The 14,418-nt window shown below is 45.6% G+C and overlaps 1 protein-coding gene across 1 annotated transcript; it reads right to left on the bottom strand.

Moving 5' to 3' along the window:
• Window positions 1-166: 166 nt before the first annotated feature.
• SERPINC1 (serpin family C member 1) lies at window positions 167-10,649 on the bottom strand. The gene is made up of 7 exons (XM_077901736.1): window positions 10,490-10,649; window positions 8,727-9,096; window positions 8,201-8,416; window positions 7,261-7,398; window positions 5,142-5,532; window positions 3,686-3,750; window positions 167-396 (listed from the first exon to the last, which is right to left on the bottom strand). Exons 1-7 carry the CDS (start codon window positions 10,528-10,530, stop codon window positions 220-222), a joined length of 1,398 nt encoding a protein of 465 aa, XP_077757862.1. The 5' UTR covers window positions 10,531-10,649; the 3' UTR covers window positions 167-219.
• Window positions 10,650-14,418: the final 3,769 nt, after the last annotated feature.

Below are 14,418 nucleotides of genomic sequence, written 5' to 3' on the forward strand. Positions count from 1 at the left end.
CCCAGGCACCACCTCCCTCACCCTCCCACCCCCATCACTTTCTTGACACAAGTGTGCTCACTGGTAGAGAATGATTGAAAGCACTCAGTTGACCAAATGCCCAATAGAATCTCTATCCATTTCTCCTTTCCTTGTCTTCATTTCATGTGGCAAAATCCATTCATAATTGGGAGTAGTTGTGTTTATTTTTACTACTATCACAAACCAAAATGGAACACTTCAGTTATCACAAGGGTTGGCTACTCTGCCCATGAAGATAATAGTGTTCAGAGCAACTTCCCGTATAAGAACCAGGAAGGGCCTGTTGGCCTTGAAGGTCACCCTGTTGGGGTTCAGCGAACGGCCAGCAATCCCAATAACAGTACTTGCTGCTGCTTCACTGCCTTCCTCATTTACCTGCAGAACAAACAAGAAACATTAGCTCCTCTGCAGTTCATTAGAGAAAAGTGAATCATCCACAGACACGCAATTCTCCAAAATGACATTTGTTTTCCAGTCAAAAGTACACTTGGGTCAGGCTGCATTCCCAACAGAACCCTACTTTTACTCCTTCTTTCACCCAGTGAATATTGATGTAAGCACTTGTGTTTCTCCAGGTCTTGTGCTGGGTAAGTACAAGGGTTCCATTCACATAACTCTGAGCCAGGAATGTGGATGCACACAAGGCTGTCACATTTCTGGCTAGCACCGTTGTATGTGGGATTACAAGAGAGTTATCTTGTACTACATGCTCAAAGAGATTTGACTCGGGACACCTGGGTGGCTCAGCCATTGAGTCTGTCTTTGGCTCAGGGTGTGATCCTGGGGTTCTGGGATTGAGTCCCGCATCAGGCTCCCTATGAGGAACCTGCTTCTCCCTCTGCCTATGTCTCTGCCTCCGTCTCTGTCTCTCATGAATAAATAAATAACATCTTTAAAAAAAATAAAAATAGATTTGACTCAAGATCAGAACTCTATAGTTGAGAGATGTTCACTCTTGGAACATCAAGACCCAGCTGTAACCCCAAACAGCCACTCAGGAAAAGACAAGGGCCCTCTGGCTGAATGAGATGAGTATTTGTTGGAGTAACAGTCTGACACATTGGTATTTTAACTTGCTGATAAGCAGAATTGCCAGAGACGCCTTCAGAAAATTTTGCTTAGGGACCCAGAATAGCACCAAAACTCTGTTCCTGCCTCTTAATGAAAGCACTTCAGATCCCTGAGCTTTGTAGAGCTGGTTGAAGATATTGTCTCCTCATCACTCCTCTTCCCTACTTCCCTACCCTACTGCCCCCATCTCCCCGTGCAGTTTCATGGTCATTCTAAGACTAGATTTGTAAGCAGACTAGAGCTTTTGCACGACCAGGATCATCTTATTCAAACCAGATACTGACTTCTAACGGCTTTCCAGGAGATCTATAATCAGTTGGGGTCCTATATATTGGGTTCCCAAGGTTTTCAAGAAAAGCAACTTTGTTCCTAGAGCTACGGAGGAACCTTGTGCCATTGTTTAGTGGCCTAAGGGAATAAAATGAATCTGGACCTCTGCTTCTCCCTAATGGTAAGTCAAAGCCATCAAGGGTGTCTGTCTGAGTTGATGTCTAATTAGGGTCCTTAGGGGAGGATTTTTCAATCATCGCTAAAATACCTAGGACATAGCTTTCCTTGCAGTCTCCCTAAGTATGCTTCCCTTCATGTAGAAGAGGGTGTCAGTGGTGTGTCATTTATACTTCCAAAACCATTAGTCCAGTACTCTTGTAAAATCCCTGGGTCTGACCTCATTACCTTTAAGATACAGCCCTCTGCTCTTGCTGTTGTCCTGCAGGTCACTGACACCTATTGTCCTACGGATTACAACCCCACATTGAGGATTTTGGCACCTAGCTCATAGCCTTTCTGTCCACCCTAACTCCTGCAATCATTCGATGTAGACAATTAAAATAGGTTGGTAGGAGACCCATTACACACCCTAACCTCCCCTTCCTTTCTTCTCATTAACCCCAATGAGCATTACCTTCACTTGACTTAAGCAAACCAGTCCCATGGCCATGTCTTGAACTTGCCATCTCTCAGAAATTATAATTATACTATCCTCAGACCATAGTCTTTTTTTCAAGCTATTGCTTCTCCTCATTCTTGTGACTATTCTGCCTCCCTTCAGTCCTTTGATCCCTCCACGTTCCTCCTGACTACATTTTCTCAGTGGAGCTTGTACTCGGCCACTGTATCTACTGGCACCACGCTCTGAAACTCTCTTTGACCATAACCTTTTCTTTGCGGTTTCCTCAATCCTGTGATCGTCCCTACCAGTGGCCATCTCCTTTTCCTCATAGCCCAGGTCCCCCTGAGAACAGTGCTTCCCAAACCTGCTTATGGACTAAAATCTCTAGAGGAGCTTTGTAAGTATGCTGACTCTCAGGCCCCATCCTGGATTCTGCAAGGCTCAAGCCCACTTAACTAACGCTATTGGTCCATGGTTCAATATTTGAGAACCAGAGTTTCTACAGGCTTTACATACTATTACTCTAGTGAAGGGTTCCATGGGCGCTTGAGTGGGGGAAACACTAGGTTAAGCAATATATATTTTTAAGTTTTTATTTTAATTCCAGTTAGTTAACCTACAGTGTTATCTTAGTTTCAGGTCTATAATATAGTGTTGCAACAATTGCATACATTACCTGGTGCTCATCATGGCAAGTGCCCTCCTTAATCCCCATCTCCTATTTCCCCCATTCCCCCAGCCACCCACCTCCCCTTTGGTAGGTTAAGCAATATATATATTTTTTTAAAGATTTATTTATTTATAAAAGAGAGAGAGAGAGAGAGAGAGGCAGAGACACAGGCAGAGGGAGAAGCAGGCTCCATGCTGGGAGCCTAACGTGGGACTTGATCCCAGGACTCCAGAATCATGCCCTGGGTCAAAGGCAGGCGGTAAACCGCTGAGCCATCCAGGGATCCCCAGTTAAGCAATATTGAACCGGTTTTTTTCACTGTGGAACTTCTTAGATGCTAAAATGCCAATGTGCATTGGTAATTTCCTAAGAAGAGGATATATATTTATTTGACCACCAAACTTTGTTTTTTGCAGTGTGGTCTAGAGGTCTAGTTCTTTGGAACATACTTTAGGACATGATCTACTCTTGTCAGCTCCTCTTCTTTACCCTCCTTTTGCTCTTCAGCTGTTACAATCAGGCATGTGCCCCACTGTTCTAAATTCCTCGGGGAGTGGTAACCTTTGGTCAATTTTCAATCTTGTTACTAGATGCTGTTTCCTTCTAACTCCTCCCTGGGTTTCCGTGAGCCCCGACTTTCCTGGTTCTCCTCTGAACTCCTTCTCAGTAGTCTTGGTTGGCTTCTTTTCCTGTGTCACCCTCCCCTAGATGTCTGTTTTCCTGTTTGATCTGTTTGAGGAGAAGTAGCGGGAGGGAGGGTGGGGCAATTGGACCATGAGGACTCCAGGAGAGGGCTGTCTTATGGAGGCCTCATGGAGGAGGGGGCTACAGATCTGGGGTTTGAAGGCCACTGGGAACATGCCTTCTTCCACAGTGTGTCCTGCTATTCACGCACCTGCCTTAAGGCCATAGACCCAATGGAGCAAGAACTCCAAAGTTCCAAGTCACATGAGATATTGATGTACTGAAAAATGAATTTGCCTGAGAATAAAGAAACAGCGTAAGAAGAGAGCAAAGGAAGGCGTACCCACCTCAAGAAAGGCCTTGTGGAATGCATCTGAGACAAAGAGGTCATTCCGGCCTTCTGCAACAATACCTAGAAGGAAGACCAGAGAAGGTTCTGTGAAATGGGAGAAAGTTGGCTTCAACCCACAGAAAGGCTTTTTCCGGAAAATAAAAATCCTGAACCCTCACCTAATGATACTCCCTAAATAATAAGTAAATACATGTTAAAAAGAATAAAGTACTGTAAGCTTTTCTAGCCTGGCTTCTGTGAATTTAATCTCATGCTTCAGCTCTCAAAAGGAGGCAGGGGACTCTGTTCTCAAAGAAAAACTCACTCCACCTAGTAGGAATGTCTTTCTTTCCAGTCTGGCAACACTTTCAAGAGAGAAGTTGGTTAGGCCTAATTTAATTTTTTTAAGTTGTGTTTAAGTAATTTCTACACCCAGCGTGGGGCTCAAACTCATGACCTTGAGATCAAGAGTCCCATGTTCTTCCAACTGAGCCAGTCAGGCACCCCTGGTTAGACCTTGCTTATTGGCAGCCTATTAAAAGTAAATTCAGGGATCCCTGGGTGGTGCAGCGGTTTAGCGCCTGCCTTTGGCCCAGGGCACAATCCTAGAGACCCAGGATCGAATTCCACGTCGGGCTCCCGGTGCATGGAGCCTGCTTCTCCCTCTGCCTATGTCTATGCATCTCTCTCTCTGTGACTATCATAAATTAAAAAAAAAAAAAAAAAGTAAATCCAGTTACCTGACATAATAAACTTCTTTTTTTTTTTTTAAATAAAGATTTTATTTATTTATTCATGAGAGAAAGAGAGAGGCAGAGACACAGGCAGAGGGAGAAGCAGGCTCCATGCACCGGGAGCCCGATGTGGGATTCGATCCCGGGTCTCCAGGATCGCGCCCTGGGCCAAAGGCAGGCGCCAAACCACTGCGCCACCCAGGGATCCCTAAACTTCTTTTTTTTAAAGATATTCTAAGTACATATTTTTAAAGGATGGTAGACTGTAGGAACCAAGACAACAGAACACTGTTACTTAAGCCTCCCTGGGGAAGGTTGGCTGCATCTGTTGTCCAAGTAACTTTAAGGAAAACTCATGAGGCCTTTGGAATATCAGGCTATTCAACGTCAGCTCTGCATATTTTGTGGCACCAAGTGTCCTCAGCTCTGAATCGTATCTTTGCTCTGAATTCTGCTCTCTTTTCAAGTTCTCTACTTGGTCCCATCTCCCATACCAGTTACAGTCTCAAAGCATTCCAGTGACAGCTGGGCCCCTGGAGATCCAAGCGCAAACTCCCCGGGAACCGGAAGAGGAAGCAGACCTTGGGAAGGAAGGGGTCTCCCCAAGTTAGCAGTGGAACAGGGATTAGGGTCCAGGTGTCCTGACCCATTGCTTTTTTCTCTTTCCCCAAGTCTTCCACCTCTGCTCAGACTGCCTTGGGCAGCAGGGGCAAGAAAACACATCCTTCCTAGGCTCACCTGGGAGCCTGGACTTCTCGGGGTTGAACAGGTCCACGAGGCCCATGTCCTGCAGGCGCTCCTTCACGCTGAAGCTGTCCTCCATGCGGAAGCAGGGCATGTGGACCACCAGCAGGGTCTCCGTCATTTCATCCAGCCATTCCTGCAGCACCTCCGGGGTGAGCTCCTGCTCCACCTTGGCCAGGCTCTTCTCAGGCTTGGGCAGGATGAGCACCATGGTGATGTCATCCCCCTTGAAGGGCAGCTCGAGCACCTGGGTGCCTTCTGCCACCCGCCGGTAGCGGAACTTGCCTTCCTGGTACATCATGGACACCGAGCATGACTCTCCACCTGCCTTGTAGAATAGCTCCTTCCTCGTGTTCTCGGGACTGAACTTGGACTTCCACAGGCCCTGGGAGGAGACACTGAGTGGGAGAATCATGGCGAGAAGGCCAAAACCATCCATAGGAGAATAGTCACATTATTTTATCACCCTAATAGGAGGCAGAATTAGTAGGAGAAAAGGTTAGCGGGATATGGATGAAAAGGTTAATGACAACTATGTCAGAGTAATGGAATTGTCACGGGTTTTTTCTGTGAACTTTTCTGTGTTTCTCAGATTTTCAGTGGTGGCTGTTTATTTGCTTTGTAACTAGAAAAATAAAAACTAAAACCAAGAACAACCCATTGACCTTTTCACAAATGTCTTTTTGAGTTTAAATCTAATTGCCTTTTTGCTTTCTGCCTCCCACCAGCCTCTTTCTCAAAGACTGTCCTCCAAGATGCTGGACTCCACCCCTGATAAGTAAAGGCCAGACACAGATAATAACCCAGGGGGTTGTCTGGGAGCCTTGCCAGGCAGAGGATGAGTCCTAGCTAATTTCCTGCTCCAAGAGGGAGGGACCCCGGGCTACGAGACATCCCTCTGAACTTTCTGAGATGTAATTACCATTCCTTGTCAGATTCTGGCTGGTTGATTTTGGGGCAAGTCGTTTAACTCCTGGAGTGATGGGTCCTCATCTGTAAAACTAGGAGCTGGTGATTGCTAACGTTTGCAGGATGCCTCCTGGGTGCCAGGCACTGCTCTAAACATTTTACCTGCATTCACTTATTCAGTCCTCTCAGCAACCCTGTAAGGTAGGTGTATCATTATTACCACTTTATAGATGCAGCGTTGGAGGCAAAGAAAGGTCTCCGTAGCTCACCTGAGTTCACACAGCAGAAATGGGAGAGTCAGGATTTAAACTAAGTGATCTCTCTGAGAGGCCCAAGGTCTTATGTATGCTATTCTTTATGAGAATAAAGAGGGTTAATAAACAGCGAAGCGTTCTGTAAACTATAAAAGGCAGCACACATTGTGTAACTTCAACCTCCTCCACTCTTGGGGAGAGGAAAACCCCAAGAGACAGAGTGGTTGGCAATAGCAGAGACAGGCTTGCTAACTTCCCATGCCCTGTGTGGTGGTCAGGATGCTCATGGGACAGAACCCAGGATGGGTAGAGGTGCCACAAATCCCCCCTGTCTTAAATGTGAGGTCCTACTGAGTATCAATGGTCTGCTTATTCCCGGTCCCCTCTCCCTCATTCTCCTTCCTAAATTGGAACCACCTCTAGAACTCTTGACTCTGAAAAAGACAAAGCCATCTGCAGAATCAAATCACAGGGCATCTGCAAAATTTGGGGCGAGCCTGGCACTTGGAAGTTCAGAAACTTCAGGCAAGGGGAGCTTTTAGTCACTTGTAGAAGCTGCTCCAGGATGATGGAGAAAACCTCATCACTGAGGACTGTCAATAGAGTTTGACATTGTGTTCCAGATTTCAAAATGGAGTTAGCTGGAGAGCAAAAATTGTCACATGCATGAGAGTTCATCACCACTCGTACTTCGCAGCTGGGCATGCTGAGTTTGTGAGTGTGTACCCTCTTCCTTGGGCCCAGAGACATTATGAGGCCCCTCTGGACCTCAGGCCAGCAGCCATGGCCCCAGACATGATTCTAGACTGCCAGTAAATTTGTATTTCTGCACAAGCCATGCATGGACCATTTCTCAGAGACGATTCATCTAATGCCTAATGGTGTGAAAAAAGGTGAACTGGAAGTACAAGAGGAAGATCTCTGGGACTCTCCAGAGTCATTTTGAGTACCTTGAAGTAAATGGTGTTGACCAGCACCAGGACCGTGAGCTCGTCGATGGCATCCGGGGGCACCACGTCAGTGATACGCCCATGGGTCTTATTGGATACCCATTTGTTGATGATCATTCTGGACTGCTCTGCATTTTCCTGAGGAGAATAGGAAACACACCTACCCACCTGTGCTTTCGGTGGGCTTCTCCACTTCCCCACGCAGTATTTCATTTTATTCATCAGCCCTTTGCCCTTTTCCACATCTCCCACTCTAATCCAGATTGAGAAGACCTTACATATCTAGTATAATGCCACGAATCTTCCATATGGTCGGGAACTATTAACAGAAGAAAGAGAAAGAAGGAGAAACAGAAAAGAAGAAAATAGTCTGGGAAAAAAAAAAGTTATTTTCTCTGACATGTTCTCTGGGAAGCTGTGAGTTATGCAGGGTGGGGGCAGGAAGGATGCCCACGCGGTCAAGAAAAACTGGGAAATGCTGATTGAAAAAAGCCAATAGACTTCATTGTTGCAGGACTTGTCAGAAAACTTAATAGGCTCAGGGGCTTCATGAATCTCCAAAAGGAGAATACAACATGCACCATACATCAGTTCTATCTGACCATGGTAATTCTTAAAAATTAAATAAAGTGTCTTATAGGACTGGCATCTCCAGAGTATTTTTTCTTTTTTGTCTTGGTGGATGAAATGGAGAATTTCTCACTTATACAACTTTTTCAGAGCAGCCACTACAATCTAGGACATAGATACCATTGATTTCTCAGGTTTCAAGCAAAAAGATGTATTCCAGGGGTCCTGACTTCCAGTCACTCCCCACCCCCAATCTGCCTTCAGCCAGCACAGAAGGGTTCAGTTGGATCCGGGATCCTGCTTCTCTACCTTCTCAACCTCTGAGCGGAGAGGAAGAACTCTGGGGTCAGGGACGACTTTGGCAACTCACCTTGAAGTCCAGGGGCTGGAGCTTGGCTCCGTATACGGCCTCACTGATGTCCTGATAGGTCTCATTAAAGGTGAGTGATTTGTCTCCAAAAAGGCGGTTGGCTGATACCAACTCAGAGGACTTGTTGGCTTTTCGGTAGAGTCGGCAGTTGAGTTTGGCAAAGAAAAAGTGCACCTGATCGGACGTTTTCTCAGAGATGGTATCAAACTTGAAAACCTGTAGAAGCCAAAAGAAAATGGTGGAGAAGCCTGGCTGACCTGGTGGGAGCACAGTGCTGGTCGGGCCCCGACCAGTAGCCGCCTCACGTATGAGCTCCTTCGAGAGCGGCACCTGGCACGGCCGTAAATACTCAGCCCATGTTTTCTGAGTGAATAAATGGCTAAAAGGAGAATAAAGGGTAGGAAAGAGAAAGGGGAAAAGCACAAGGAGACTGAGATGCCACTAGAGTCTCTAATGGGCACTAGGTCAATACATGCTTTCTGGGGTGTCCAGGAACGAGGCTGGGCGGGGAGGCTTCGGACTGTACCTCCATCAGCTGCTTGAGGGTGTTGTTACAAGCTCCCAGCTTGGTCATAGCAAAAGCTGTGGAGATACTCAGGGGCGAGAGGAAAATGTTGTCGTTGTCATTCTTGGAGTCTGCCACGTGCTGATAGAAGGCAGTGGCGAAGCGGGAATTGGCTCTTGACAGTTCCCAGACTCGCCGGTTGGTGGCCTCGGGGATCTTCTGCTCTGCGCCCTCGTCCTCAACTGCCTTCTTCTCTGGGGAACGGTAAATGCACATGGGATTCACAGGAATGTCCCGAGGCTTGGCTGTGCAGATGTCCTCCCCCGGGCTCCACGGACAGACCACACAGCCCCAGAGGCCAATGAGCAGCAAGGACAGGAGACATGTCCTCCTGTAGGGGGACAGAAAGGTGAGTTAAACTTTGGCTGGAAGAACCCCTGTCCCCACTGCCCAGCACAGGCCCAGCAAAGCGTAGGATTCCAGCCCAGCTGGTGTGGCCAGGGGGCGGGCACGGGCCTTTGCAAAGTACAAGGGCCCAGGACAAGTCCAGCCCTGGACTCCTGGCAAGTGGAGAGTCAGGTTGAAATCAAAAGCAACTATTAAAGCAACCGATGTCTATAAAGTATTCGTGTGCCCCGGGCTGGAAGAAATAAAGAATGCCAAGCTTCCAGTTGGTGAGATGGGACATGCACGCATGAAAAACAGGCAGAGAGCGTTAGTGTCCAGGGGACTTAGGGCAAGAGAAGGAGCCATTTACAGGCGCTGTTTAGGAAAGGCCTCAGAAATGGATAGTTTCACCTGGATAAGAAAGGGCTGCAGATTTTGATTGATGCAGCAGAGACTTCAGTCATACAATAGGGGTGGGAAGGAATGAACTGCGCGAAGCCCCCAAGGGTCGAAGCCCCCCCAGGCCTCCAGCTCCAGCCACACACAAGGCGGAGAGAGCTCGGTGACGTGGTCTGCGGGCCAGTGCCCGGCTGGCTGGGAGCTGGGGGGCCCGAGGGGTACTCGGCTTCTTGTGTGGGGTGAGGCTAACTTTAAGAACAGAGGCACCAAGTGGGAGAGAAGCGGAGACACTCAGGGAGACTCAGAGGGCAGAGTGAAGAAGCAGAGAGAGAGAGAGAGAGAACCTCGCCATTCATTTCCCCACCTTGCTTGCCTTTTGTTTCCGTTTTGGTCCCTCAGCTACATTTGGAAACACCAGTGGAGGCTGAGGGGGGTCGGGGAGCGTCGTTCGTGGGGGAAAGGAAACAAGATGGTGGTGCACAGCCTCACTTGTAGCCTCCTAAAACAAGCAGGTCAGGAAGGGAATGTGTGTGCTATGGAGGGAAGAGGGGACCTCACTGTGAGGCCAGGGAACAGGGCCGCTGTCCTATAGTCTAAGGTGTCTGAGAGCTTGCAGCAGGGGCAGTTGAGTAGAAGCAGCAGCAAACAAGGAGTGGGGAGACCCTCACGGGTTACATTTCCCCTCTCTTCCCCTGTTGGCTGGGAATCCGAGTTGGAGTGTCTGCTGGGCTGCTGTGGGCGCTGGTGCTGACACCGCACCTTTACCACAGGGAAGACACCGCTTCTGTTCTGTGGGCTCGAGGACCCAAGGTGTGGCTGACCCCAAGAGGGGGTGGGAGGAAGGGCGCTCCGAATGACGTCTTCCAAACACATCTTTTATTGTAACTACCAGGAAGAGGGCCTGGTTTTCTCGAAGGTGCTGAGGCCATCCTCAGGAGAACTTCAAAGGTCAAAAAACCCAACGAGGGCATGCAAAAGAGGAAAGTTGCCTCTCTTACCTTTTTCCAGCAGCTATCATTCCTATCCCATTGGAAAACATGGTCACTAATCTTCCACAGGGCCGGGCGAGTGGAGGTAGTGCGTTCTGAGGCGATCCCTCTGAAAACTGGTTCTTTCCTCTGAATCTGACTGAGGTTCCCGAAGCTGGAGTGGGGGAGGGAGCTGGTGACGAGGGGAAAAGTGAGGTCAAAGGCTGATGACCAGCTTCCAGGGTTAAGCAAAGTGTAGAGCCCAGTGCTGTTTAATTAGTAGAGAAGTTTTAAAGTTCAGTCAGGTCGAGGGAAGGCAAGGCCCACCTCTCTTACCCATACGCCTTCACTCTCTTCTTTATATTTATAAAAGAGGAAAGAGGAGGACATGTTCTCAAATTCAAACTTGGTCAGAAAATGCCTGACTGAAAACTTTGCCTTCAGGAATTTTTTTTTTCCTAGTTAACCAAACCAGGAAGTAGAAAATAGTTGAAGATGACCAGCCAACTTGAATGTCCAGAAACTTCTAGCCTTCTCCCCGCTCAGGACAATATGCTCTCTTTTACAGCTCTCTTTCAGGAGACAGAGAGAGAGTCCATAATAGCTGGTCAGAGGGGAGATCATTCCGAAACAAGGCCCACGTGTCCACGACCCAGCCCAGGACATACAGGGGAGTAACTGACCCCACTTGGGGATCAGGAGACAAAGTATGAGGCAGCTAAAAAACAAAAACAAAAAACAAAAAACATTCTACTTCTGAAAAAAAATTTTTTTTTAAGATTTATTTATTTATTTATTTATGTATTTATTTATTTATTTATTTATTTATTCAGAGAGAGCAAAAGAGAGGCAGAGAGAGAAGCAGGCTCCATGCAGAGAGCCCGATGTGGGACTCGATCCCGGGTCTCCAGGATCACGCCCCGGGCTGCAGGCGGCACTAAACCGCTGTGCCACCGGGGCTGCCCTGAAAAATTTTTTTAAAGACTTTAAGTAATCTCTACATCCAACCCCATATTCACAACCCCAAGATCAAGACTCATGCTCTACTGACTGAGCCAACCAGGCACCCTTGAGATACTTCTATTTGTTTGTTTGTTTGTTTTTAAGAATTTATTTATTCATGAGAGACACAGAGACATAGGCAGAGAGAGAAGCAGACCTCCCACAGGGAGCCCAATGTGGGACTCACTTGATTCCAGGACCCCAGGATCACAACCTGAGCCGAATGCAGACCCTCAACCACTGAGCCACCCAGGCTTCCTGAGATACTTTTAATTTTTTCCCAAGATACTTCTTTAAAAGCAAAGAAACCAAATCCTATTTCTTTGTGTATAACATTATTTTTACTTTAAGTTTTTGGAGAGATTAAATGAATTCAAATTAATGGAGATAAAGGGTAGGTTTATTTATATTTTCCTCTTCCTAAATAGCCAAAACCAATACCATATGGACTGCTGAAACAGTATTCAAAGGTAAGTATGCCTTCTGTGGGATTGAAGATTCTTTGAAAGTGGTACAATCATAGGTATAATTCATATATTATATATTTTTATGTCATACATATTATTTTTCTGTACTATTTGGGAGTAAGTTGCAGACATAATGTCCCTTTATCTCTAAATAGTGTGAGGTTCCTAAAAACAAGGACACACCCTTACACAATCACAGTACAATGATCAAAGTCAGAAAAACTGATGATATAGTATTATATTCAAATCTATAAATTGTAACCTAAGTTTGCCAGTTGTCCCACTAATGTTTTTTTATAGCAGTGGTTCTCAAACTTCTTGCCTTCAGGATCCTTTTGTAATCTTGCTAAGTAACATTTAAGTATTATTAAAAACTGTAATTAAATTTTGACTTTATGCACACATGAAGGAGTCCTGGAGACTTTAGTGTCCCATCTTGCAATTTTTTTTTTCCTTTTCTAAGATCACAAATTGCATTTAGTTACCATGTCTCCCTCTCCCTCTCTCTTTCATTTATAGTCCAGAGGTCTTTTATTTTTTCTACACCCTTCATGCCATAAGTTCATAGGAAATGGGTTCTATGGCTCCTTTCTGTTGGTTCTCAGTGTGTTTCCCTGGGTGGAGTGGGCTGGTGCTTCAATTAAACCCAAGTATCTTTCTCTCTGGCTTCTTTTTCTGATAATCATCACAGGTTTCACGAAGGTATCTCGGTTCTTACAATGCCCAATACGCTCAATATGTACATTAATTCTTTTGGCAAAAATCTTGCCCTTAATTTGTCTACAACAATGCCAACAGCACTGTTGACTTTTCCAGTTTTGTCATGTTAACCTTGATGGGGCATTCCTTTCAGCACAGTGCCCATCTCCTTGACGTGTACATATCATCTTTCTTATAGATTTGCCTGTATGTGGCCAAAAGGAAGAACCTGATGTTTCCTAAGAGTCCTTAGAGTCCTTACAGATGTGGCTACAGATGTGACTCTCCTCTTTCTCTTTGTGTTGTCCTTTTGGCAAATTACTGGAAGATGGTAAATCCAGCCAGAAGGGTGCCATGTCTCTAGTGTATTCTGGTTTGGAAAAGTTGCTCTCTTTTTTTTGTTTGTTTGTTTTAAGATTTTATTTCTTTATTCATGAGAGACACACAGAGAGAGAGGCAGAGACACAGGCAGGAGGAGAAGCAAGGTCCATGCGAGGAAGCCTGATGCGGGACTCAATCCCAGGACTCTGGGATCACACCCTAAGCCAAAGGCAAACGCTCAACCACTGAGCCACTCAGGCATCCCAAAGTTGCTCTTTTTTTAAATCATTTTTTGAGTACAAGCCAGTTATTTATTTATTTATTTATTTATTTATTTATTTATTTATTTATTTATTTTATTTATTTATTTTTTTCAAGTAGGCTCCATGCCCAGTGTGAGGCTTAAACTCACAATCCTGAGATCAAGAGTCCCATGCTCCATTGACTGAGCCAGCCAGGTGTCCCCAAGCCAGTTATTTCTGAAGACTGTCTCTCAATTTGTGTATGTCTGAGGTTTCCTCAGGATTAGATTCAAGTTATACTTTTTTAGGGGGCAGTCATACTACAAAATACTGTGTCCTCCTCAGTGCATCACTTCAGGAGACACGTGATGTCAATTTGTTCCATTACTGGTGTGATGTTAATGTTGATCACTTGGTTAGAATGGTGTCTGCCAAGTTTCTTCCTCTGCTGTAAAATTTGCAATTTTCTCTTTTTTTATTAAATAAGTATCTTGTGGGCAGATACCTTGAGAGTATGTAAATACATTGTTTTTCATCAAACTTTCACCTGCTAATTTTATTATCCCTCAATAATTCTTTTGCAAGACTTAAGCACTGTACTTTCCCAGTTATTTCTTATCTGACTAAAAAGGATTATCACTAAAAATTAGTAGAATTAAAAGAGACTAAGTTAACACACTCTCTTACTGGGGTGTGAGGAAATAGACTCTTTTATCCATTGCTAATGGGAGTACAGAATGCTGTAACTGTTTGAAAGGAAATTTGACAATTCCAAAATTACAAATGAATTTAGCCTTTGAGCTGGAAATCCCGCTTCAGGAAATGTACCCTACAGATATATCTGCATGGGGGTCAGTGAGATTACTAATTGCAACCTGATTTGTAATTATAGCAAAAGATTACAAACAATTTCCATCTATAGGGTTAAGTAAACCAAGGTACGTTCCCACTAGAAGACTATGCCATTGTCAAGAGGAATGAGGATCCTTTCTTGAACTGATATGGAAGATCTCCAGTATAATTAAATGGGGGAAAAAAGCAAGCTGCAGATAAGTGTTTAGTATGCTACCTTTTGTATCACAAAGTGGAGATGATAGGGGTGAGGGGTGGGCAGACAGGGGAGGAAGCAAGACTTCAGTATGCACCTTCTTATTTAGTGTTCTACTTTTTTTTCTCTTTTAGAGACAGAGAGAGAGAGAGCATGCACATGAGCAGGAGGGTGGTAAGG

This window comes from Canis aureus, chromosome 6 (genome assembly GCF_053574225.1).
Source record: "Canis aureus isolate CA01 chromosome 6, VMU_Caureus_v.1.0, whole genome shotgun sequence".
In the NCBI taxonomy this organism is placed as follows: domain Eukaryota; kingdom Metazoa; phylum Chordata; class Mammalia; order Carnivora; family Canidae; genus Canis; species Canis aureus.

Coding starts and splice junctions, on each gene's coding strand:
- SERPINC1 (XM_077901736.1), bottom strand. CDS start 10,530: ATGTTTTCCAATGGGATAGGAATGATAGCTGCTGGAAAAAG. Junction 9,097..10,489: donor ATGATAGCTGCTGGAAAAAG/GTAAGAGAGGCA, acceptor GTCCCCCTACAG/GAGGACATGTCTCCTGTCCT. Junction 397..3,685: donor TCCACAAGGCCTTTCTTGAG/GTGGGTACGCCT, acceptor TTTGTTCTGCAG/GTAAATGAGGAAGGCAGTGA.